The sequence below is a fragment of the Cataglyphis hispanica genome, chromosome 24 (assembly GCF_021464435.1).
Source record: "Cataglyphis hispanica isolate Lineage 1 chromosome 24, ULB_Chis1_1.0, whole genome shotgun sequence".
NCBI lineage: Eukaryota > Metazoa > Arthropoda > Insecta > Hymenoptera > Formicidae > Cataglyphis > Cataglyphis hispanica.
This window is the reverse complement of record NC_065977.1, coordinates 1,383,818-1,409,202: the sequence shown is the minus strand read 5'-3', so window position 1 is coordinate 1,409,202 and position 25,385 is coordinate 1,383,818. Positions and strand designations below refer to the sequence as shown.

Sequence of the window (25,385 nt, the reverse complement as noted above, 5' to 3'; positions counted from 1 at the left end):
GCACGCGTAATCTTCATATCAAAGAGTGAATAAAATGTAGCATTTATTTTTATTCTATTATAATATAATTATTCTTTTTTATTTTGCTGCAAATAGAAATACATTAGTTTTTAAATGAATAGATTTTATTTTATTTACAATAGAATTATTATTTTCTTTACAGTACAATATTAAATCTGCGGCATAAGGCCACCTTATCTAGTTACGCTCTTGCGTAAAGGCTATATAAACGTCGTCGGTCTTTGGTTCTTTTTTTCCGACGGCGTTCTGTCCGGAAGAACGGGGGTTGCAAAAAGAGGCACGTATGTCGCCCGTTGCGTACCACACACGTGAGTGCCCTCGTAATTCACCAACGGGGATTCGCAGCGTATGGAACGCGCGATACCGGTTTTTTTTTTTTATGCACGTGATCCTTCTTCCTTTTTCTCCACTTTCTAGAAACAGCGGTCTTTTTTTTTTTTTTTGGCAGGAAATAATTCCGCCGGCGGATCGTCAGATTTACGAGGGCACTCACTTGGCACTCCAGCCGAGCGTGCCAAGCGACTGGAATAATGCCGAGAAAATTGGCTGAAATTACGGAAGACGCGTCTCCGTGGGGATCGTGTAATGAACCCCGTGACTGTCAACGACACGAGCCCGCGAGATAGAATTTTTTGTGACGGATGATTTTGGACTATATGTGATGGTTCTGGTTTTGCCGGTGTGTTAAAGTGAACTTGCATTTTGCCTGATGACAAGTTTTCTTCGTGTAATGTTTATTGAAAAAAATTAAATAATAATTACGTGCATGTAGTTATGTACTAAAGTAAAGGGTGGGTCGTACTGTAAATATTCTGGATAAAAGTAAATTTATGTATTATATGGATAATATAAAAAATGTTAAATTTTTTCAAAATTCATATATCGTTAATAATTAAATCGGTGAAAAAAGAATGTAATGTGAAAAAATATGGTAAAAATATTTTAATATTGGATCGAGAAGATAAAATCAAATGTGCATAAAAAATTTACAAAAAGTTGCGGGTCAGGTTTATCATTCAAATACAGCGCTTTGATTAGAATAACGAAGTCAACTTTATCATCGGGTTGTTTCATGAAGTAAATAGTAATAATCCAATCTATGCAATTATATATATGAGAAACTTTGGTAACATTACTGTATATAATTGTGTATAAAATTCTGGAATTGCAATTGCAATTTGTCAAATTCTTTTGTCGAATTACTATTATATTAAACCATTGATTCCTGCAAGATCGAAAATCCAAGATCCCAAATATCAAAAATATTCAAATAAAAAAAAAATAACAAATGTTCAAATACTCGAATTTATTACACGCATTTTTGTTCTCTGAAACCATATAACAAATTAAATAAAACCAAATTTATATAAAACACGTATATTTAACGTATATATAATATAAAACATGTATTAAAGAATGTTAAAAATATTTCACATTTTTAGCTCGAGAGGAACAGCGTGAGAAGAAAAAGGAGAAGAAGAAAGAAGTCGAACTCTTTTGTACATTATCAGAGTTTATATAATTTATAATATTTAATATTTATTATTTTTTTTTTTTTTTGGAAAGCAGCTGGGGATGAAAGAGTCGATTTTAATTAACCGTGAGAGCATTACGTTCACACACGTGATCTGCCGCACAAAATGAAATCAGTTCTATAAATCGAGAATTATATTCGATAATTACAGCGCGTTGCGCATATATATTTGTCGGTTTGTTGATTATCGGTGACACGTGTCGGCTTCATAATTTATATTATTCGCGCTGGCAGCATTTTATGCGGCACAATGGCCTGGCGTGTCTTCGGGATCGGGGTGGGACGACGAATAATGCCAGAAAATTAGGACGGAAGGAAGCGGTGTTTAATAGTTTCCGACGCAAATTGATTCCCGCTAATTGCGGAGCAAAAGCGGCAAAAGCGCCGTATAATTTTCTCTTTTCGCCGGTTACAAATTATTTTACAGATTCGCGGGATACCGCGACTGCCTTTCCAATAAATTGACATAATTTTGATGCATTATTATTAAATATCGTAGCTTCTCTGTTCGTCGCATGTTAAGCTGGATTTTGTCCCCGACGAGAAATATATTTGTTTTTCATTTTTACTTACAGTCAAAACTCTCGATTATTATTTCCTTGATAACATAGTAATTAATTATTTCAATTATTTTAATTATTTCAATTATTATTTTTTTATTATCTTCTTGTTAGCTTGCAATAATATGTAATAATGTTTGCATCGTAACATTAACAAAATTAATTATAGATATCTGTATATAATAGACATGTGATTTTTCCTACTATATTATCTTAGAACTTTTATGTCAATAAAACATTTATATGCCAATAAAGTGTTTATATTTTTATTTATCAAAACAGTATTTTTAATGCTTATTAAAGATTTCTTGAAGTTGATCAAAGAGGATATACGATTTTGTTATTATTTCTTGTTCTCGAAACTTATTTTCTGAAAACACTTTAATTTTCCATAGTAAATTACATCGTAGCCAGATGTGGCGCGATATTTTCCATGAGAAAAGCGTTGGCTAGAAATTCATCGCGAAAGCCGTAAGTTGCGACGAGGAAATGCCGTTGGCTGTGCGTTTCGCTCACCTCGTATCTTACACGTCGCGCTAAAGTAATCAATTCCTTTGTTCGCGTTTTCTATAGACTGGCATCAGACGCAAACACCGTGTGTCAACTCTGTATATATGCCGCGTATGAAAAGGAAAAGGCGAGTCCGCGTTGCGGGTGCAACTGGCCCGTTAAATTTTATCAGGATATTCGCATTCACACAAGGGTCGCCGACCTCGGCATTGTCCACGCCGGCGCGATTTAATATATACGGCGACAAAATATTAAATCTCGCCCCATCGTCTCGCCTTTCGCGCCCAGTTATATTCCACGCGTTAGACTTATTTCGCGAATATGTCGGAGTCTCGCTCCCTCAGTGCTCTAGAAGGAAGACTGGACAATGCTGGCGATGGTCCAGAATTTTTTTCCATCGTCCAGTAAATTTATGGCCCGTAGTAATTAATGATACGTAAATTGAAGTAAAAGATCTAAAGCAAGTTAGGAGGTATTCCACAATTTTATATATATAAAAATTTATATATATAACAAAATATAAAATAAAAAATAAAATTATATAATATAACAATAATAAAAACAAAAACATTCTTTATTACACATTTTAATTTTTCAACATAATTTATTTACTTAGAGTTTTTTGGTATTATATCCCCTTTTACACGCATACAGATCTTTATGGTTCTGTCCCTGACAGCTCTTTTCGAATGATAATCGCCGGCTTTGATTATGATGTGCAGAATAGATGGCACCGACCAGTGGTACGGGGATGATTACTAAAAGCCCCAACGGGCTGCATTGTTTATAATCGCACCCTCCGCCCGTTATATTAAATCTACCCTTTTGTGCGGTATCAGTGAACGGCCGGAGAGATTTTCCGGTTGTGCAATTTATCCGATGTTCCGCGAATTATACGCTTGGACCGGCGTGCACGTTTTATTCCCAACATCCGGGTGGCTTATACGCGTTAAGGGTGGGTCGTATGTGGCGGTTAAAGACAGACGCTTAAAATAGAACGTAAGCGGTTGTAAGTATAGGATGGACATAATGGCGCGATTAGCGATTCGAGACAAAGACTTCTAATCCCGAGATGATAACGTCTTGGCGTCGGATAACTATATTTTATTAATAATTCCAGAAGACGTTGTCTTTTATCCTAAACATAATAAATAAATTCTTAAATAAATTCCCTTTAATAAGCACCGAGAATATCGCGAAAATGTTTAAACTTCCGTTGCATTTATAAAATAATAGAAGAAATTGTAGATAATAGTTTTGGGGAAGCGAATTATATTGAGAATTTTTAAATAGACAAAATTTGTGAATAAGAATACATGCCGGGAATATAATTCAGATATGTTGATTAATATATATTATTTAATCTAATGTTTATAATTAACAGTGATCATATATGAAAGAGAACAGTATGTAATACATCTCAAGAATATAATTCCAATCATTTGTAGCTCTAAAAAGACTCTCTTAATATCGATGAGAAAAATACCATGTAAACGTAACATTTGGCAAAATTTTTATTCTTTATTTTTTAAAGCCCAGAAATGAAAGGGTCACGAATACGATATGGTGAATATAATCATATATATATAAAAATGCAATTAGGCTTAAGTATTCGGAGATGCGCGCGTGCACGTTTAAAGAGTCAAAATTCCGGCGCGCGATTCTTGAACATCCGAGACGAAGAGGATAGCAGATACGTCAGCTGACACGACATTCTCATGGAAATTTTTGGCGATACGTCGTCCGCGAGTCTCGACCCTGGATCGTCGTCTCGGAGGATATTCGGGATGCGGCGGATTCCGCGGCGAGGAGGGAAAGAGAGTAGGAGGAAGAGAGGAAGGCAGTCGGGATGCTGGGCGAGAGGACCGCGTAATTTATTGCGAGCAATATTACCGACGACACGCCGAGCGAGAGGGATGGGAAAAGCCTGTGTCTCTCTCTCTCTCTCTCTCTCTCTCTCTCTCTCTCGTCCTCGTAGAAATGTATTTTATAGCGACCGAAGATGGGGTTCTAGCTACGGCGCGACTCTGCTTACTACTCTTTCGAGTCGACATTGGATTTAAATAAGTCGATGCTAACGTCCTGGCCTTTACTCACCGTTTTCTGTCTCTCGGTCGCGTTACTCGTTGCTCTTTTATACAGAAATTTTTTTATTAATCGATTAATATTCTTCCTCGTGACAAAATGTGAAAATGTAGACTTTTTATTTTGTAATATTAGCAAAACTAAAGATATTTATTATATTTGCATAAAGTATCAAAAAATATCAGAAGCATCATACGTCTCATTACATATATGTTTAATTCATAATCATATGATATTGAAAAAAATATCCTGAAATTTTAATATTCTACAATGCAACACACACATACATACACACACATATATATATATATATATATACATATATATTCTTTTTTGCAAGTAAATTTTGCTCAAAATATTAGGTCTTTTATGTTATGTTTTTATAATTTGTTGCATTTATTAAATTTTTCGAGGAGAATTTCGCTTACAGACATTTAGCAAAACCATTCGTATGCAATTCAGGATTAATGGCATTAAGTAATCTCAGGTAGGTCAGCATTAAATTTAAATAAGTCGGCCACTTCCACCAAAGTGATTCCGGATAATGGAAAAATGATAGCGCCGGTTTAATTCGACGATGTAGTATTTACTGCCATGCTTTATGGCCCCTTTATTCCGCATTTTTACGATGAAAATCACTTAAAGATGCTGCGCCATATCAGATTCAAGTGATCTCGATTTATTTCATCTGAAATTAATTAATATCAATGATCGATAAATATAGGAGGATAATCATTGAAGATTATACAAAATATAGCATAAAAACGATTTATCGTTAGTGCCTCAAATTTTACGACCCTAATTTACGTTCCTAATTTAAGCTACTTTGCAGTAATTTGCTGTCTGCAAAATTCTTTTTCACAAGATTGCTCATTATGTTACACATTATATAACCTATTACTCTTTTTTTTGTACTCTATGTATATTATTTTATGTAAAAAAAATATTGTACAGCAGGAAAAAATGAGTTAAATTTTGTACTCGAATTAAAATATTTACATTAATGTACAATATATTATAATTTTGCTAATTTTATAGTATCGAGAGGCATTAATCCAGCGAGAGTTAGTCTATATATGGTAAATTGAATGGCTCGAAATCAAAGCGGTGCTTGAGAGAATCGGGAAGAAAATCGGAAATCGATGATACTTATGTACCGCACTATCTATGGTTCGATGCATAAACTGCGTAGGCAAGATTTTTCTTTCACAACAAAAACACATCGACTAATGTTGTATTTCCTTCCGACTATTCATTCAATTCTCGTTGCGCGCTGAATATCTCGACGATAAAGAAAGCATTGTTGTCTCGCTAGCTTTTCTGACTGTTCGTTTAAGGAAATGTTTCCTTATAATGATTGTTCTCCGCGATAAAATTATTGTTCTTTAATAATCAGCCACTTCTAATTTTTCAAGCATAGACAATTTATTAGAATCTTCTCTCTTCGTATATTGTGTGGAAATTTAGTCCAAATATTTTTTATAAATGATACATATATATTATATATCTTTCTCTAAATGCAATATTATTTCTTCTTGTAAATATAGTAAATATATTTCTATCAAAAATTGCAAGTAAATAAGAGAATATGATGTGTATGTTTTATATAGCAAGAATGTTTTCAGAAATGTATACATTCGTCGTTTTGATATTACTGAATCCCATTTGTGCCGTTTCGATATTCTACTTATTGTCGTGTTTTATTTCCTCGACGGAACGTCATTGAATGTTTTCACACATAATGTTTTTATCTATTCCCACTTCGACATTGTCGCGCTCTCTTTTATCTCAGTCAGGGATTTATATTTTTGATCGATATTTTAATTTTCGCCTCCCAACAGTCTCTCATTTTGCCCATTTCAACCAATTATCCCCCTTATTTAATCACGCGATAATTGACATGGTAAATGACATGGTAACGTGTATATAAAAAATTAATGGTACGAAAAAAAATGGTCGAAAATTTCATTTAGAAAATAATAACTAAAATAATTAAAAAAAAGTAAAATTGTGTTATATATGTATGAGATTATCCTAAAAACCTAAAAAGTTTGTTATAAATTGAATCGTAACTAATTGTTAGTAATTAAAAATTCGATAATATCAAAACAACAAAATTTTTCTCGTAAAAATTTAACAAAATCAAATTTTATTTTTTTTTTATTTATTTTTTTGTCGAAGCTTTCAATGTTCTAAATGTGTCTTATTATTGCTATAAAAAATAATATTTATATTTCTTTTTATACTTATTGTTATATACTTATGCTTATGTTAGATTTATATTTAACACAAATTGTATATATTTTTAAAGAAATTATTTCGTACTATCTTAGAACTTATTATTAGATAAAAATGCTTAATGGATATTCTGAAGGCGCAAATATATGCATATTATTTTTTCATCGATCCAATCATTGATCATTTTTTATATGCAAGCAATTTTGCATTTTATTATCTTGAAAAATAATAAAAAAAAGAATACCTCGTGCCTGAGAATAAATTTGAGAAGAAGAGAGAAATCTTATTTGATAAAAAGGAAAAGGAGAGTAAAGTATGAGATAAGCTGGGATGGCCAGAAAACGGAGGAAGAAACCGGGCAAGAAGAAGCAATTCCGGTTTACGATAATCGCGCGTCAGCTGGTTTTTCCTTCGTTTTTTTATACATACTAGAATACTATAAACGCGCGCTACACGCACGCCATTTATTTTATATGTATGTGTATATAATTACTTACATATTAATTCTAGTTTTCCACTTTTTCAAAATACATAAAATAAAAATTACACACACTTAATATTTAAACTATCAAAAGTATCGCTCAGTTATGAGACGCTTTTATTGATATAAAGTAATGTTTAGTGCATCATCGAGATAACCAATTAGCATCGCGAAAAAGAGATAACAATATTGTCAGTATCGATTTAATAAACTCCGTAATATAATAATTGATAATTTAATAATTGATTTATAATTTAAAATACACGTATAATTTAATATTCCGTTTGTATATACGTCATAGTATGGAAAATATTTCGGCAACGAATAATCAAAACATAACATAGTATACGGCCTTGACGATGTAAACATTAGCGCGCTAGTGTTATGGCTTACGGCTTTATTATTCTCACGGCGACACTCGAACAGTAAGGAACGCGAAACGCTCCACAAAATTTTTCTACTCAACGCGATTGTGACAAGTATCGGGAAATAATTTGATATCATAAATAATTACTTTCATACACTTTAAATTTTGAATAATACATAATTATATCATAATGGATAAATTCCGAAGCGCGTATTTTGCGTGACGTTTCAAGAATAGAAATGATTAGAATCAAAGTTATAAATTATTGTTTTATCGCCATCTTTCTCTCTCTTTCTCTCTTTATAAACAATAATTATTTCTTTAAAAATACTTGATTTTTAATTATATTTCATATTTTATCGTTATTTGATTTTTTGATAATTTAAATATGATTCGGCTTGAGAACGTAATAATAAAATAGTCAAATCGCAGATTCGAATAAAGATTAACATAATAATAAGCACCATGATATATAAATCGTTTTTTAAATAATTAATCTGTAATTTAAAATAATTGTATTATTTAATATTCGACACCGTATATACGTCATAGTACGCAACATACTTTCGGCCGCGAAACAATAACATTGTATTCGGCCTTGGCGATGTAAACATTAGCGCGCTATTGTTAACGTCTTACGACTTATAGCCTTATTATCATTCGTTCAGCAACGCTCGAGCAATAAAGTCGTATTTGTCGATTCGCAGTACGATTTTCGTGTAAAACGGGGTTTGATCGTGCCGAAAGTGCGGGAGTGTCGTTCATAGTATCGCGTATACAAGTGCGGAATTATCTTTTAATAAAAGTGCGGGAGTGCCGTTTAAAGTATCGCGCGTGTGAATCAACGTGAGAGGAGGAGGAGGCCTAAGAGAGGCATCCTGCACCGGCGGAGCAACCCAAGGGTGAGTATTATTATTTTCATATTAATTATTATAAATCCCGTACATTAATTCGATTCGATTGTTTGAATAGTTTAAACAAGAGAGACTCATACTATAAAAATTTTTATTTAAAATAGTTTTCTTTTTTTAGAATTTATAAAATTATTTTATATTTATATACCTTCTTATTATTATATGCATCGGATATAAAATTCGATGCGCACAATAATAATTTTTTAAAATATTAATAATTATTTTAAACGTTGCTATAATTTGAATTTTATATTTGTGTGTTGCAGACAACGTAGCCTCAAGACCAAATCTCCGCTGTTGCGCATCAGTGCCGGTGAGTGATAAATTTTATTTTATTTTGAGGTGACGGATCCGTAGATATTGTAGATGCAAATGTAGATTGTAGATTGTAAATAAATCCGTTGCCTCAAAATGGATGGGCTAGAATAAATGCAATCAAATAAATTTTAACAGGCTTTTTAAATATATATTAAAACACATTAGAAATATAATTTAAAATATAAATTAAAACAAAAAATTAAAAAAAATATAAAATATTTTTTTCAATAGAAATTTTATTTAATTTATTTAATGTAGAAGACGCTAATAACTTTATTTCTTATATGAAATATTGATAATTATTGTAATGTTACAGAATTTTGTTATAATTTTTCATAGCCCATCCATCTTTATTATCATAGGAATAAAAGCTTAGCCAGTTTGTCACGCATCGTTTTAATTTAATTTTACTTTAGTCAATCTAATGCCAAGTTATCAATCAAATTTAATCATTGTTTGAAGTAATAATATCTTATCTTATAATAATATATAATATTTATACTATGTAATTTATATTAAAATAAATTAATAAAACTATTTTATTTATTAATTTTATTTTATATATTTTTATAATTTTATTTCGTTTTATTTTATTACGATTAAATATTATTACTTCAATCAATTATTAAATTTGATTGATAATTTGTCTTTCAGTCAAATTATTTATATATTAAATTTTGCAATTTATTAAAACGATGCATGACAAACTGTCATGTCATAAATGAGCATAAAATTATGCTCGTGTACCCCGGCGATAATAATTAGTCGGCAACGGAAGGAATTTTTTTCCTTCATTGATCTCTGATTGGGGATCGAAGCTACATCTCTGGCTAGATGTAGCCAGAATTAATATGGCCAGGATCAACGACAGGTAAGTCCAACTGGCCCAACGGAAGCAGCCTACGGTGTATTATATTAGGGTATTCTATTAGGGCACGCGAGTAGGGCACGCACCTATTATAAAATACATATAACTATTATAAAATTAGTTATATGTAATATAATAATAATATGTATTATCTGATTTTTCCAAAATCAATTAAATCAAAATTATATATAATATTTGAATTGTCAAATACGCAGCCATGACAGATTATTTTATTAATATGAAGTAATGTACAGCGTAATATAGAAACAACCAATTAACATTGAGGAAAAGAAGCAACAATACTTGCGAGTATCGATTCAACATGTCTTTTTTAAGAGTGAATTATGATTTTTACGCGCATGAACGGTCGCGCTAAAATATACGCGTGATCGATCGATTATGACGAGACTCGCAAATGAGTCTCGCATTTACAAGGTACGAGAGAGGTGTAACGACCATATAAATACTACTTTCTTCCTATCTCCTAAATCTTCTGCTCTCGTTCCTCTTCTGATCAATTTTTTTCCACCAGTAGTTTCGCGTTATTTAATGATAAGTTGTTGTAAGAATTATCGTGAAACGGATAACATTGAGTTTTTTGTTAAGTTTTTGCTAAAAAGCATTCTAAATCTTAAAAAGACGAAAGAACTAGAAACTCGTACGTTAAAGTTTAAAGAAGTCTAAGAGCATCCTCTGTAAGAAATGTAATGGCGACCTTTGTAGAACATGATTTGTGTGTGGTGCAACATCATTGTAAAAATGACTCATTATTTTCATTTTTAAATTGCATTAATTCTAAATTTAACAATATTCTCTCTTTACTGTTTACTTTTGCAATATTTCTTTACAATTACAATATGTTAAATTACTTATAACATTTTCCAAAATAATATTTTTCATTAAAATTATTCTTTCCATCTTGTGAATTACATTACAATTAGAATCATATTATATCATGAATGCTTTATTAATTTAATCATAATTATTAATTTCATTATTATCTTCTTTCTTTGTCATAACATAATTTTACATTCGCTTGTTTGGTTTCTCCAAGTTTTCAGATTAAATAGTCAGATGTACTAAAGGAAAGTGGCAAAAAGGCGCGACACGGTTCTAGTTAAAGTTTCTGTTTCATCTAGCAAGAAAGGAAAGTAGGAATCGGGTCGTAAAAGCAAAGTAGAAAACTAATGAAGTGCTGCTATGAACAATGCGAGTAATACGTTATGACAGAAATGAAATGGCGCACTTGAATAACATCTAATCCCGGAAGTGACAATCCGCGAGATAAGAATCGGCTGAGAATAACTGAAGAGAAATGCGAAGGACGGCGCTTATTAAAATCTGAGCGTTATCTCGAGTTACATGAAAGGGTCGCGCGTAATAATGATTAGATTCGCGAATGAAAGATATATGATTGATAAATTATTATAAATGATAAATTATTGTAAGTATTATATTTAAATAATTTTATATAGAAAGCCTCGCGATTTTAAATCTCAACAGCATATATTTTTCGATGAAGACAATTTTTTTTATATTCAACATTAATATGAAATATTTTGACAAGATTGAGTCTCTAATCAAAATTTCGAGAAAATAAAGCTTATTCTCTATTTTAAACAATGAGAAAAATAATATGTATTGTTATTTCTAATTGCGTCTTAGATGTTAAACATTTTTTCATCATTAATTTAGAAATTATAGATGTGTCTTGAAAAACTTTAGTTGAAACAAAAATATTCATCAAAAATTGTTTAAAGAATTTTTTATCAACGTAAAATCAAATAATTTTGCAAAGTTCACGCCACATACCTATCTTGAAAAGGCATAAAGCTATGCTAATACTGACTAGACATTTCGAGTAAATCGTGCATGAATAGAAGACGTCACTTTCGCGATAATCCTGCTGCCATAAAATCTGGACGAGCGAAAAACTTGCCGCCATCGACGGAACAATCGGTTATCACAAAGCGATATCAAGGAGGGTTGGAAAAAATCCCGCGGAAGAATTGTGTCTTCGCATTTTCATCCTCAGATTTGAATAATCTCTTCGAGAAGCAGAAAGAGTTTATATCTCGCATCTCCACTCAAAAGGAAGGAAACCCAGGATAAATCCTGAGTGTGTACCGTCGATATGAGATGCGCGTTTTTTGTTTTTTTTTTTCCCCTTATCGTTAATAATTTGAATATGTAAAAGAGAGAAACAAACGTGAGATTAAATAAAAATACAACAAAATAAAATGCGAAATAAGATTCACAGAAAAAAGAAATCAAATCTACAAAGGCAAGTAGATTTCTCTGAAATTGAAGGATATTTATAGGTGTTACAAAAATGATACACGAATTTCAATTCTCTTGGTGTTAAAAACGCACACTTAAAGATCCACCCTCACGAGCAGACCACGAAGTAGCGTCGCCATTAATAAACGAGTTGAGACAATGGGGTCCGGACCGCGTAAGAGCAAAATAAATTGAAGGTATCTCCAGTGCCGCTTCCGCTCGGTGCGTCGAGCTCTCTAGCTGACTGCTCCGTAATTAGTGAGCGTCTAAACAATACTCGAGCCATCTTCCGGAGACCACCCCTCGCCCACACCGCGACCACCCTTCCTTTACGCTTCTCTTAGCGCAAAGCGGAATCGCCGATAATTAATTATCCGCTCGCAGGGCGTGTGACTGTTGGGATTATTCGCGGCCGCGCCGTTCTTCTTCTTTCGTCTTTCCTTCGGTCCTAATTTCAGCTGTTTACAGGCAAGATCTTCCCTATCGCTTGCTGCTAGTCGTATCGTGGCAAGATAATGGCTCGTCGCCAACAATTCCGATAGGAATGCGACGAAGGACGGGGAGAGATGGATAATAATGACTAAAAAGGCTACCGTATATAATTCGAGACGCAAAATGGTGCCTGTTACGTTATTCACGTATTTATATTTCGTCTCGTGTTCAAATTTAGCCCTCAATTATTTCATAAATAAAAAAATGATAAAAATATATATTTTTTAAATAAAGAAGAAGATTGATTGTTTTCTTTCTCTTTTTAATAAAGATTATAATTTAAATTTAATTAATAAAATATTTAACATTTTTGACATTCATATATGTATGAATTTTAAAAAGAGTTTTTTTTTAATATTTTTATAATGCTGTATTAATAAAAATGCGATCTCTAAAAATGTTAGATTTTATATTTGATGTTTATATCTAATATAATATTTAATATTAATATAGCTCTTTAGAAATCTCTCTTAAATATCTTAATATTTTGATGAAAAAATTATGTAAAATTGTTCCATAAATTGTTTAATTTTACATATGTATATTGTATATGTCGCATTTATTATATATAATCTGAAGTTAAAATTGAAACCGACAAAATGAGCTCTCCCGCATTTTCAACATCCTTAGTCGTCCTAGAAAGGTTTCAAATATACGCTTCGTTTCGCAGAATTTCATTATGAATACGATTAAATGTCGAGCGATTAAACGCACGAGTTTGTCGCGTCGCACGACGGACAGAAGCAACCGCGCTCGTTAGCATACTTTGAAAGTCTTTAATTGCAACCGGAAGTTTAGCGGAAGCTTGCGGTTGCACAAACAATATTCACCGGGTAAATAAATATATGCGACAAACGTGCGACGAGATCCTGCACGTTAAATGTTGTTATAAGTTCGTTAAATTGAATTTATCGCGGAAGGAAAATTATTTTCCTCCGATGCCGCGAGTTCTCTTGTCAAAATTAAATAACTAAAATAGAAATATACATATTTTTTATCGTTCGAGATATTTTATCAATTGTTTACATTTTTAAACACGAATAATTCTTCCTTTGATGTAACAATCGTGCTAAAAATATTCTGTATATCAAAAAAATTATTAAATAATAGTTTATTAATCATAAAATAATATTTCGAGATGTCGTTTAAAATATCTCAGAACGAGATAAATAATTTAAATATAATTTGAAGGGTTCTTATAATTTCGCGATTCCATGATGCATTATCTTTGTGTGACAACAATGATTAAAAAAGTTCGTTTACATGGTTTAAAGGTTGCAACAAGATGCTTTGTTTAAAATTTTTTGCTGATTTGAAAGAGCAGACAGCATCGGACATTCGATGGAAAAGCGTAGAGTTCTAATCGATTCCTTTTACTACGGACTACGAAGTTACTGTTGGCAGACCAAAAGCCATCCTTCTCTTGGTCCTTTCATCGATCCCCCGAAGCATTCAATAACTTCTTCTTGAAAACTCGAAAGTACAACCCCAAGGGTGCAGCTTTGCAGATTCCAAACGCATACCGCGGAACCGACCTCTCTCCAGTTCTCTATCGCTCTCTCCCCTCTCTCATTCGACTGTTCCCAGCGCTTCAAAGCTTAACGAAATGGAAACAATATTGACTCGCGAGTCTAACTGAAGAGCTTTGTATCGAGACGATATTGCTTCACGATGCGAACGATTCCCTCTTACATCTCCCTTTATAGAAATCCGCGAAATACTTACTTAGCCATAATTCTATAGCGCAAGAAAACTTATTTTTTAGATATTTTGATGAAATGTACTTCTAATATTTAAATTGTAATAGATTAAAAAAAAGCTAGTTTGCGTTTATATCTACATATTAAAAGACAAAAAAAATTAATAATATATATATAATTAGAATGTAAAGTATTTAAAATATTTATATAATAGCTTTCTATGTACGTATAGTAAAAAATTAGCCTTTTTAGACAAATGTAGATTGTTCTAGTCTATATATAATTATCAGACCAAATCTGTATAAATAAGTAAATATTAAATAAAGAAGCACAATTAAATAAATATAAAGCTCGTCTAAAATACATGCTTCTAAAATAATTCGGTGATTGCGGCGACTACGAGCATTAAAATTAAAGAGCGACTCGAGATTGTTTCTCGTTCAGGTTCGTGTGTGAAAGCCGGGATATTATGTATCGAGCGAGAGTGTGAGGTGAGAGCTTGGCGGAAATTCGTGGTGAAACGATTAACGCTGAACACCACATTGTCACAACATGGAAAACATGGTCGACGTTCGTGTTAATCGGGAATTATTTAATCGCCGCTCATCTTGCGCGCTCCGACTTTGGGGATATATTATTATAGTTACTGCAAGGATGGGGAAAGCGAGGGAGGCAGGGGGGGGGGAAGGGTGAAAAGAGCGCGTTGTTTCACAAGAGATGTTTATTCGACGCGTCAAAACCGAAGTGTCAGAAACGTCGCGTAGTACGCGTAGTATGCCTTGTTTAACAGCTGATTACCGACTAATGTAAATATCGCCGTTTGTTATTGTTGACTGGAACGGAGAGCACTGAACATTGCTGAATAACACATCAATTATATCAATTTAAATGCAATGCAATTTTGTGTCGCGCGACGAAATGATGAGTGCAGTGAGCGGGAGAAAATACAATAATCAATCAATATTAATTATAGTTGTATTGATGTTAATACTAATCGATGATTTATCACTAGCTGATGCGTTTCCGAGTGGAAGTGTCATATAATTTCAATTTCAGAATAGGCTGAATTCTAGCGTAAATTTATATCAATATTTAAATACACGTATCTAAATATTTAATATTTAAATCATCTTTAATCTTAAAAAAAAAATGCATCATTTTTATATTGATTTTTTTCAGAGAGAGATTAATGTTATTAATTTCCCGGTACTATTGCATTTTTGTTTTAACTTACGTTTAACCACTTTGGGGAAGAAAATCTGTAATAATGTGGCGCGCGAACGAAAAAACTTTTCATGCATTGTTATCGGGGCTACTGGTTGAGAATTAAGTTCCTTCATCATGGTCGGACGTATCATTGAGTTTATGCGCTTGCAGGAAGTTGCGACGGAACATTACTTTTCCGGATTGCACGTCGGGAAAAAACAAATAATTCCCGTTTCTTTTAGTTTGTCCTTATTTCCCCGCCCGCGATTCCGTTTTCGCGAGTTGCATTTCCTTCTGAAGGCACGAAATTAAATTACGACGAAACTGGCCCGGTCGCTTACTTTGTATAAACCTATTCTCATTAGGAGGTAATAACAGATTTCTCTTGTCAAAATTTCTCTTCGCAAAATTTAAGATGATTAATTGTTATCAAATAAATTTTTATTTATTACTGAAAATGATAATGTGAAAAAGTTCCTTTAAAATCTGAGATTTGATCAAGTATTATCTCAATGGTATCGCTACTTTTTTTTTTAAATTAAACTTATCGCAGTAAATCATAAGCGTGACGAATACAATTACTAAATTAACGCAACTATACGAAGATTATTCCGGATATAATCAAATATTTCACTTACCTCTATTCGAAAGGTCCATCCTTCCAAACTAAGCAGTTTCAGAGTCGTGTTCCTGGCCAGAGCGTGGCATAATAGTCTCGAGGGATGATCGTCCAAAGCCAATCGAGGACTGGACAAGTCCAGTAACTGGAGACACGGCGCTTCTGTCAAAGCTAGTACCAGCGGCATCACATCAGCTGGCCTCGACGCACCGGCCGCCCTCAGAGCGTCCAAATTACGGGCCCTTCTAATGGTCTCGCCTAAACAGCCGGCATCTAAACCGCCTAGAAGACACTTGGACACGTTCAGAGATCTTAGCTTGCAGTTTGGTTCTCTGAAGCACAAAACACATGCTGCTGATTAGTCGGATTGTTTCGTGGAAAAATAAGAAAGTTTTTTTTTCATAACTTTGCCTTTAAAATATAGACAGTGCTATGGGAAAAACGAATTAATAAAGTTCAAGGTTCAGGTTTCAGAAATCTAATAAAATTTAAAATATTTATTATAAATAATATTAATTATAAAGAGTTACAAAAATAATTTTTAACTCTCTTAACGTGATTTAACACATATTTATCTAATTTTATTGTTAATCACGGAGTGTGATTCATAAAATCTCAGCAACAAACAGATCGACTTTGATAAGAAAAATAAGAACTGAGAAAGAAGAAATATTTAATCGAATCAGCTGATGAATCATTTAAGATTGATGGTAGTCGGACAGCGATCAAGACTTTACCCTTAAATAAAAGAGAGACGTAAAAGTATCTAACTGACAATCTCTGTCTCGGTTCCCATTTCTCTTCTTCCATCAATCTTTCATAACATAGAGAGAGAATGATCGTTCACGATAATGAAATGACGCTTACGAATATATCGAATCGTGAAAAACTTTAGTGCTCTCTTTTTGCAAGCTAAAACTTTTGTTGAATAACTTGGAACAGATTTTATCCCGATGTATTGATCTTTCTTAAAGAGATACCTTAAGGAAATATAATTAGATTTTCCTTATAAAGTGGAATTAGAAAGAATCTCAATCTTTATAATAAAATTTATTATCGAATTAAAATTATGCGGTTAATATTTGCAGTCATTAAAAATTAATCAAAGTCTTATCTTGTATTTATTTTCATCTTAGTTTCACCAAGTCGCCTTTTAATTTCAAATTAGAATAATTAAATTTCTCTTAATTAAATTTCTTGTTAAATTTCATTCTTACTGTCAAATTATTTCAAATATTTTTAAATTTCTTTTTTTAGCAGAAAAATGTTTTTATCTTATCAGCTTTTTCATAAAAGAGCATTTCTATTTTATTCATAAAATTTATCGTAATTATCGTTTAAGTTTGGCATCACAAGAGATGCACGCTACTTTGATTGTACCTTCTTATGATTTTCATTTAAGATTAATTAAACGATATACGTTTCACGTAATTATGGTGCTGGCCGCACGCACGCACCTTTCTCAAGCAGCCCGTGCAATCTCGCGTCCTAAGATCGATCAACGTCACGACAAGCGAAACACATAATGAACAAACACGCGGTAGTAGCGTAACACCCATCAGCGTAAGACAGCGGTGAGCCGAATTACGAGGACGAATAATCGAATCCGCGGTGGCCGGGCCGACGGGCCGCGTAGATTTACGCGCCCGTACGTGCGTTTAATGGCGGCAATTTAAGACGAACGATTCCGAGCTCTCTGGCCAGCAACCGTCCGGCGCGTTGTATCGCGTCTGGATTTAATGGTATCTACTTTGGCCCATATTTACTCTCGACTCGCTATTGCTGCTGCGATACGTACGTACCTATATTTCGCGATACATCTGCTACTACGTACGTCTAATGGCGTACGCTGCCTTTAACGGTACCTGTACTCGCAGCCACGATAAATTCGCTCCAATGCCGCCGCACTTTCTACTCTCTCTCTCTCTCTCTCTCTCTCTCTCTATATATATATATATATATATATATATATATATATATATATGTATATAAAGGAGGGAGAATAAAAATACTGCACCCTACGGCGAGAACGTACGCGGGCGTCGTGCCGCGAATTTCCAACAAAAATAAACGTTTCCGCCAGGAGAAAACAGTCGTGCACGGTAAACCCTATCACGCATACCAGGCTTTTGCGTAATAAATAAAGTTCTGGATTTTGGAAACGAGGATATCGAAAATTCTTACGGTCGTGTGCACGATTTAAATTGCTTGCAATCGCAGTATGTTCGCCGACATTATTTTTTCTCGATTCCCCGCCGATCGCTCCATGAATTGTCATTCCTTTTTTTTGTAGATCTTTTCTATAAAAATCAAAATGAAGAATTTAATTTTGAAATTTATAATTTTTTATTTCGAAAACTAGGATATATTTAAACCTATCTCCTTGTCTACAGAGAAATCTGGAACAGAATTCTGTACAGATTAGTGGAGAGTGCCGGAAATGTTGAAAAATTCCTAATAAAAAATAGGAATTAAATGAATGAGAAAAATATACGCGCATTGTAATGTTGAATGTCGAACATCGTACACAGGAGGCAACATATTTTGACGGCGGAAAATGGTACAATCGCTCGGTTTATTTGTTGTAAACCGCGCGCGATCGGCCCGGCAGTTTTTCGACCCTCCGTTGTGAGTTTCGGTACTTATGGGAAAGAACAAATGGCGTTCCAACGCCGTCCGTGGCGTAAAATATGAAAGTTTCTTCAAGATAAAACGAGAGATACGTCTCGAGGCTTGCGGATATTATTGCGTTGGCCTGCGCTTCATTTTCCGCGATTTTAACCACGAAAAAAATTCGATCGCCTTATTCAAATACACTGTATCGAAAAAAAAGGCGATTCATAATATATTCATATAAAAAATATATTCATAAATATATATCATTAGAAAATATAATAATATATTAAATTCTCTTTCCTTTCAGAGCATTCTTTATCCCGCGATATAATTTCAGAAAATTAGCAGAAAAAGGTACGATATGCTAATAAATTCTCCCAAATTAAATTATTTTTTTTGTAGAATATGCAAAGATTCTAATCTAAAATTTAAAATAAAGAAACTATAATTTTCCTTATATATTTTAACTGATAAAAAAGTTTATTTATAATTATATATGGCATAATGATATATAGCATTAAAAACATATAATCATATATATATTTGGCGCAAGATAATATGTGTTCTAAAATAAATAAAATATTTTTCTTTACATATTCTATATTATATTACAAAATACAAATAAAAAATATAAAATGCCTGCTTAAAATTTGCTAGAGATAAATTAAATATTTGAATTTTATTATTATCACGAACCATATATAATTAAACATATATATTATAACATAACACAAAAAAAAAAATACGAAATTTCTTAGCAAATATTATTTATCCAATAAATATTCACACATACACATATATTTACGCATCACAACACTTTACTTGTATTCGACTCCGATTTATCTATGAATCGCGCTGAAATAGCGAAAAAACGTGTCGAGGCGTGACGCTCACGAGATTTTCGCATTTCGTGCGAAGAAAAACATTCATTGCGATCTGAAATCATGTCCCGAAGATAAGCCCCGAGAGCGAGAATCGTGTGTCAAACGAGCGCGCGGTGGCATTGCTCGCGGCCGGCGTGTTAAGTTTCGATAGTTTTACTGACGCGGAAATTTTGTTGCTGGGACGCACCGCATAGGAAGTCGCGAAAACCTGGCTGCGGTTTAAAGTAAAATAGAAGCACGCGGCGGTGTATTTTTATCGGGGATTTTAACCCCTTTTCCTCCCCATCGACTTTATCGCGTCGCCTTTTTACTTGCCGTCATATTCGTACTCGACTTTACACTTTTATAAAGAGCGATATGCTTCGATGGGAACAAACATTTTGCAACGATCGCGAGATACTTATTTATTTGCTGACGTAATAACGTTACATAATTTGGCGTCCAGAATTCAACGTTGCGAAAGCACATTGGATTTTCGCGCTTTTCATGGCGTCAATAAGCACGTCAATCTTTTTATGAAAGTTTTCCAAGAATTTATAGAGAACAATATTGTTACTATATTACTTCCTATAAAAAATATGTTAAATTATTTTATTAACTTATTAATTACATTTTTCCACAGTTAACTTATAAAATACTTTATTATTAATAATGTTTTTATTATATATAATATAATAATAATTAATAATAAATAAAAACACTTGTTTATTAATTTATTTACTGGCGACATTTTTAAAATTAAACATAATAATAAAATACTTTAGTTTGTTTCAATGATAATGAATCGATTTATAATTATTCTGGCAAGAGATAAGCGTGGTTCGAGCACAATTAATAAAATATTCTATTATTTATTTTTATTAATAAAAAGATACTGTCCATAAACAATTGGCATATTTAATTGCATGGTTAGCAAGTTTTACAGAACGACCGGTGAGTTTTCGCAGCACGAAGGTACATGGTGAAAGAAAAATGGACGTTTAATTGCATTAGAACCAGCGTGCGTCCTGCGAAATACCTTCTCACTTTCAACTCCGCTCTATTCTGTTTCTTCCACGACTACTTGCCAGTTGTACTTTGGGGATCTTCGACGAGAGCTCTCGCGGACATTATTACGTACAGTAGAACTCCATTTATTCGCAGAGAATCGTAGCTGGTATATCGGACTCTTTGTTAAATTGTTATCCTAAAATCCGCGCGTGATCGCCTATTTATACCTCAACGCTGTTTATTTACCGTTGCCATCGGATTATTGGAGGTAATGCGCTAAATCCGTCTCGTTGTTTCAAGAAACGTTCATAAAATGACGATTGGCTCGCGAAAATGTTCCAGTCGCCTTTCCAATCTCAAATGGAATATTGAAGTCTTTCCTCGACACGATCCATTGCGAAAATAATGATGCTAATTCGAATACAATTTTCTGTCTCGCTACAATTTTTTTTTTATTAGACGCGTTAAAGCAGAAATCAAGGATGTAAAGCGCATTCAACTTTTTATTAAAAAATATTAATCTTACATTTTTCGCTCCGGTTCATTCTTTGTTTCCCGCCCAGAATTTTCTTTTTTTTTTTTTATTATTATTGTAGCGACTAATCATATAAATTATTTTTAATTAATTTCTTCGATGAAGAATACGATTAATCACGCATTCGTAGTTAAAATTTTCTGATTTTCACAAATCTGTGTTTTATCAAAAGCATCGAATTACTTAACAAAAGTATCTTAATCATCGATTAAGTGCTCGTATCACGTCCACGTGTGCTATGTACAATTTTTTTCCTCGAGCGATAAATATATATTATAAATCGAGAATAATCTATAGGAAACTCTTGTTGGAATTTCTCAACTTATGACCCATTGGACTTACGCTATGAACAATGGATACAGCTCTGGCTGAACTTTTTTATCGCGAGTGCCTGACTGGCCTCTCTAATCCCGGGAGCTGTGTCTCTTATCGCGGGCCGTGTTACGCGCGTGATTTAGGAAGCTCGTCGGCGAGCTCGACGAAAGAGTGGAGGGAGAAGATGGTCCGGCGGCGATGAAAAACGTCGACGAAACTTGAAACGATGAAAAATCGCCATCGTCGGCGGCCTCGAGAATTCGCGAACTCGCGTTAGCCGAACGAACTCCGCTTGCCCGGCCAAATAGCCCGTCATTTCCCACCCAAAACGATGTATCTTCGTTCGCGAGCATCCTCGAAAACGCGTCCCGGTGCTTATACCAAGTCCACACTCATGTTGATATCTTGCGCCGAAGACGATTCGCGAAAACAGGAATGAGAAAAACCGCGGTATCGTTTATTACGGAATTTCTGGAACGACGATGAATTTGTCTTGAATTTGATTTACTGTACTTTTTCGTCGGGTCTGACAAGCTTGGATTTATGTTAGATGAAGGTGATTTACTTCGCCGATCTTAGATATTTGATATATTGCGGGACAAATAGCGGCCTTGATTTAATATTTGAATAAATTGTGTCGATCCTTGACAGATCGGCCTTCAGGCCGAAAGTATATGCGAAATATTTATTACTTTATTATTAAATCGTCTGACATTATTCTTAAGATTATAAATCCCATAACATTAATTATATCCTGTTTTTGTATCTGCCGAAAATTTTCTTCAGATATATTACGATAACTATTTCATATCGTCTTTTCATTTATTCGCAATTTTCTTACTTTGATACCGTATATAATCTCATTATATGTATATACATATATTTCGTTTTCGGGTTTCTCGATTACGATAGTCATCGATAGTTTAATGCAATTTCAGCTTTAAATTTCGAAACAGCAAAGATTCTATATCCTCATATGAAGCAATGGCTATAATTTTTTTTGTTACACATAGAACATTTGATATGTAGAATATATTATACTTACATTATTACTTATTGTTTCTAGAAAAACCAAAGTCACTAATACCTCTCAGAAAAAGATAGTCGAGGTGATAATTTGGCGTAAAATTGCGTAATGTAAAGTTACACGTCTCCTTCTTATGGATTTATACCAAATCATTTATTTCTTGACAGTGATGACGAAATAAGAATAGAGAGGAAAGAAGCATTCAACCTTTTATGAATTCATTTACGAGCGTGATTCTACGACGTGCACAAAAATTCACGCGAATGACGAGGCAGCTATGAAATTTTGAGGGAGCATAGCCAGCTGCTACAAACCCTCAAGCTATTGTTTCTTCGTTTACGTATCGGACAACCCTCTAAATCGGAAAAAATAACCATTCTTGTTTGACGAATTTCATACTTACGTGTTGGTATATGTTTTACTTTGCCAGCTGTGATGGCACATGATAATCCATCTTTTAATAAAAAAAATACGGAATGTGTATTTGTAAAATAATATATATATATATATATATAATAAATATGCTAGCCTCACATTTTTTTATACTCTTGATGCGCGGAGATAAAAAAAGAAAAAATTCTGATATTTAAATCTTTTTTTTTTAAAGTTGTTTAACATTTTTGTTTAACAAAATTCGGAAAATTTTGACAAGATTTTTCTTGATTAAAATCTCTTACTCTCTGATTACGATGTTATATTTGAAAAGACCATTTTTCATCGGAATATTCTGCTGATCCTCAAACGAATAAAACGCTCGACAGACATTGAACATATTATTCCGAATGATTCGGGATAAAATTCTTCAAAAAGGGAGGAAAAAGAATTACGTGATACCTCGTTTATATCAAAAGCTCATGGACGGATCCAGATGGAACGATCGATGAGTCTCGATCGTTTAACAGACTGAAGAGAGATCGCCGCGATTCGGCGTGACTCGCGAAATTTCGAGGGTAGAATAACCCGTCGTTATTTTGACGATGGGAATCGATTATGACAAGCGATCATTTTGCCAGGCTACTTCCCAACTAGCGTAGGGAACCTGTATATACCTTGACGCTTATGGAAAATCTTGGACAGCGCGTTTATGAAGGATGACGGGACACGCGAGCAGCAAGTGAGATCGATTAGTTCCTTTTTGTCCTGGCTCTCTCTTCCAGGAAAAACACAGCACGTCGATAAACGTCACTTAGAGGTATCCGTGCGGCACATCGATCTCTTTTAGCTACAAAATATGATAAAGTAGATAGTATTTTTCTTCGTTTTATTTATTTATTTATTTTTTTTTTTTACGGAGAATTAGCAAAGAAAATTTAATCAAGATTTGTAGAGTCATTTGGAATTGCATTTTAACATTCATTTTTTAAAATTTGTTTTCCTAAAGAAAAGAAATATTCTAGTACACACACACAAACGAAACATTATAAAAGAATGACTAAAATTTTTGTATGTGATATTTGAGTATATAATATTTACATAAATATATAAAAAATATCATTTACATAAATATTATTTTTGAGAGCTGAGATATTAAAATATTCACACGCTTGGTTATTATTTTTAATAGAAATTTAAGAGGAAAGCTTGATGTATAAAAAATATACATGTATTCATATTTTATTATTACTGCTGCAAAGTTTATAATTTTTTTTAGCATAAAATATCTTTTCCAGCTTAATAAATCGATGTGCACATTTCCCACATAGAGATATAAACAAATCACACATATAATAAAATATCTCTGTTTACAGTTGTGTGTATATTTTCCATTTTCCGATATGCCTTAAATTTTATCAAAGAGCCAATCGAAAGTCCGAATATTTCTCTAACGTAAAATTCGCACGATTTCTTGCGCTTTTGAAATTTCGATGTTATTTTTTTACGCCCTCGTACATTTAGATCAAAACGAAATGAAGGCAACACCACGAAGGACCGTTAAAGGTTGAGAACGGGAAATTTAATGAAATATATTCGCGCATTGGACACACGTTGCATACGCGATGGAAAGCGCGCGGAAAAGCGCGGATGGCGTTCGGGGGTCGGGAAATAATCTCGGGAATATTTTTCCGCCGAGAGTTCCAATTTACCTCGCGTTCGCTCGGCGAAGGTGAGTTTTTAATTAAAAACATCTACTTCGCCATATGTGTACCTCTGTTATACATATATTGCATCAAAGCCGTTGCAAAATACGATGTTCCGAAACTTGACCAAAATACATTCCGAAAAAAAAACAAAAAAAAAAAAACCAAAAACAAGACACTTCGATATCAAGTAGCTGAAGTTTCGTCTGGGATCACGCGATTGTCGTTTCGATTTCGATAACGTATAAGGTCGTGACGGTGTGCGTAATTGCATTTGCGGATATATTGCAGCCGCCTTTGTGTGAGCCAGGTCACTGTTCTATATTTAATATCGATAACGAATACAAATCCTCGTGAATTGTTCGGCGGGTCTATTCAACGGCAGCGGAATGTAACGGATAACAACGTAATTTTCTCGCGCGTTATTATACAGCGATAATCTGCAATAATACGCAAGATACGCTTCCATTAACCGTAGCTTGTGATACCAATCAGTGTCACATTTATCATGTTTTATGCAAGTTAATTTGCTAGCGCGGAGAACACATATCACAATTAGAGAACATGCTCCTGAAAATTATTTTAATAATATAATTTGCGAAAGGATAACCGTTAAAACAATGTAAAAATAATTAAAATAATATTTCAATCTTTAAACTGATATTTTATATTTCCTTTCTTCCATTCAACTTCGCGTTCAAAATTCAACAAATTACTTTTAGTAAATTCAATGATATATAAAAGTCT

The 25,385-nt window shown here is 33.3% G+C and overlaps 1 protein-coding gene across 4 annotated transcripts in view; it reads right to left on the bottom strand.

Moving 5' to 3' along the window:
* Nucleotides 1–25,385, bottom strand: part of LOC126858240 (uncharacterized) — a 211,081-nt gene that overhangs the window by 11,193 nt on the left and 174,503 nt on the right. For all 4 annotated transcript variants that reach the window (XM_050608403.1, XM_050608404.1, XM_050608402.1 and 1 more), the window contains one exon: nt 16,213–16,525. In XM_050608403.1, coding sequence (XP_050464360.1) covers nt 16,213–16,525 — 313 coding nt within the window. The remainder of the gene's footprint in view (nt 1–16,212; nt 16,526–25,385) is intronic.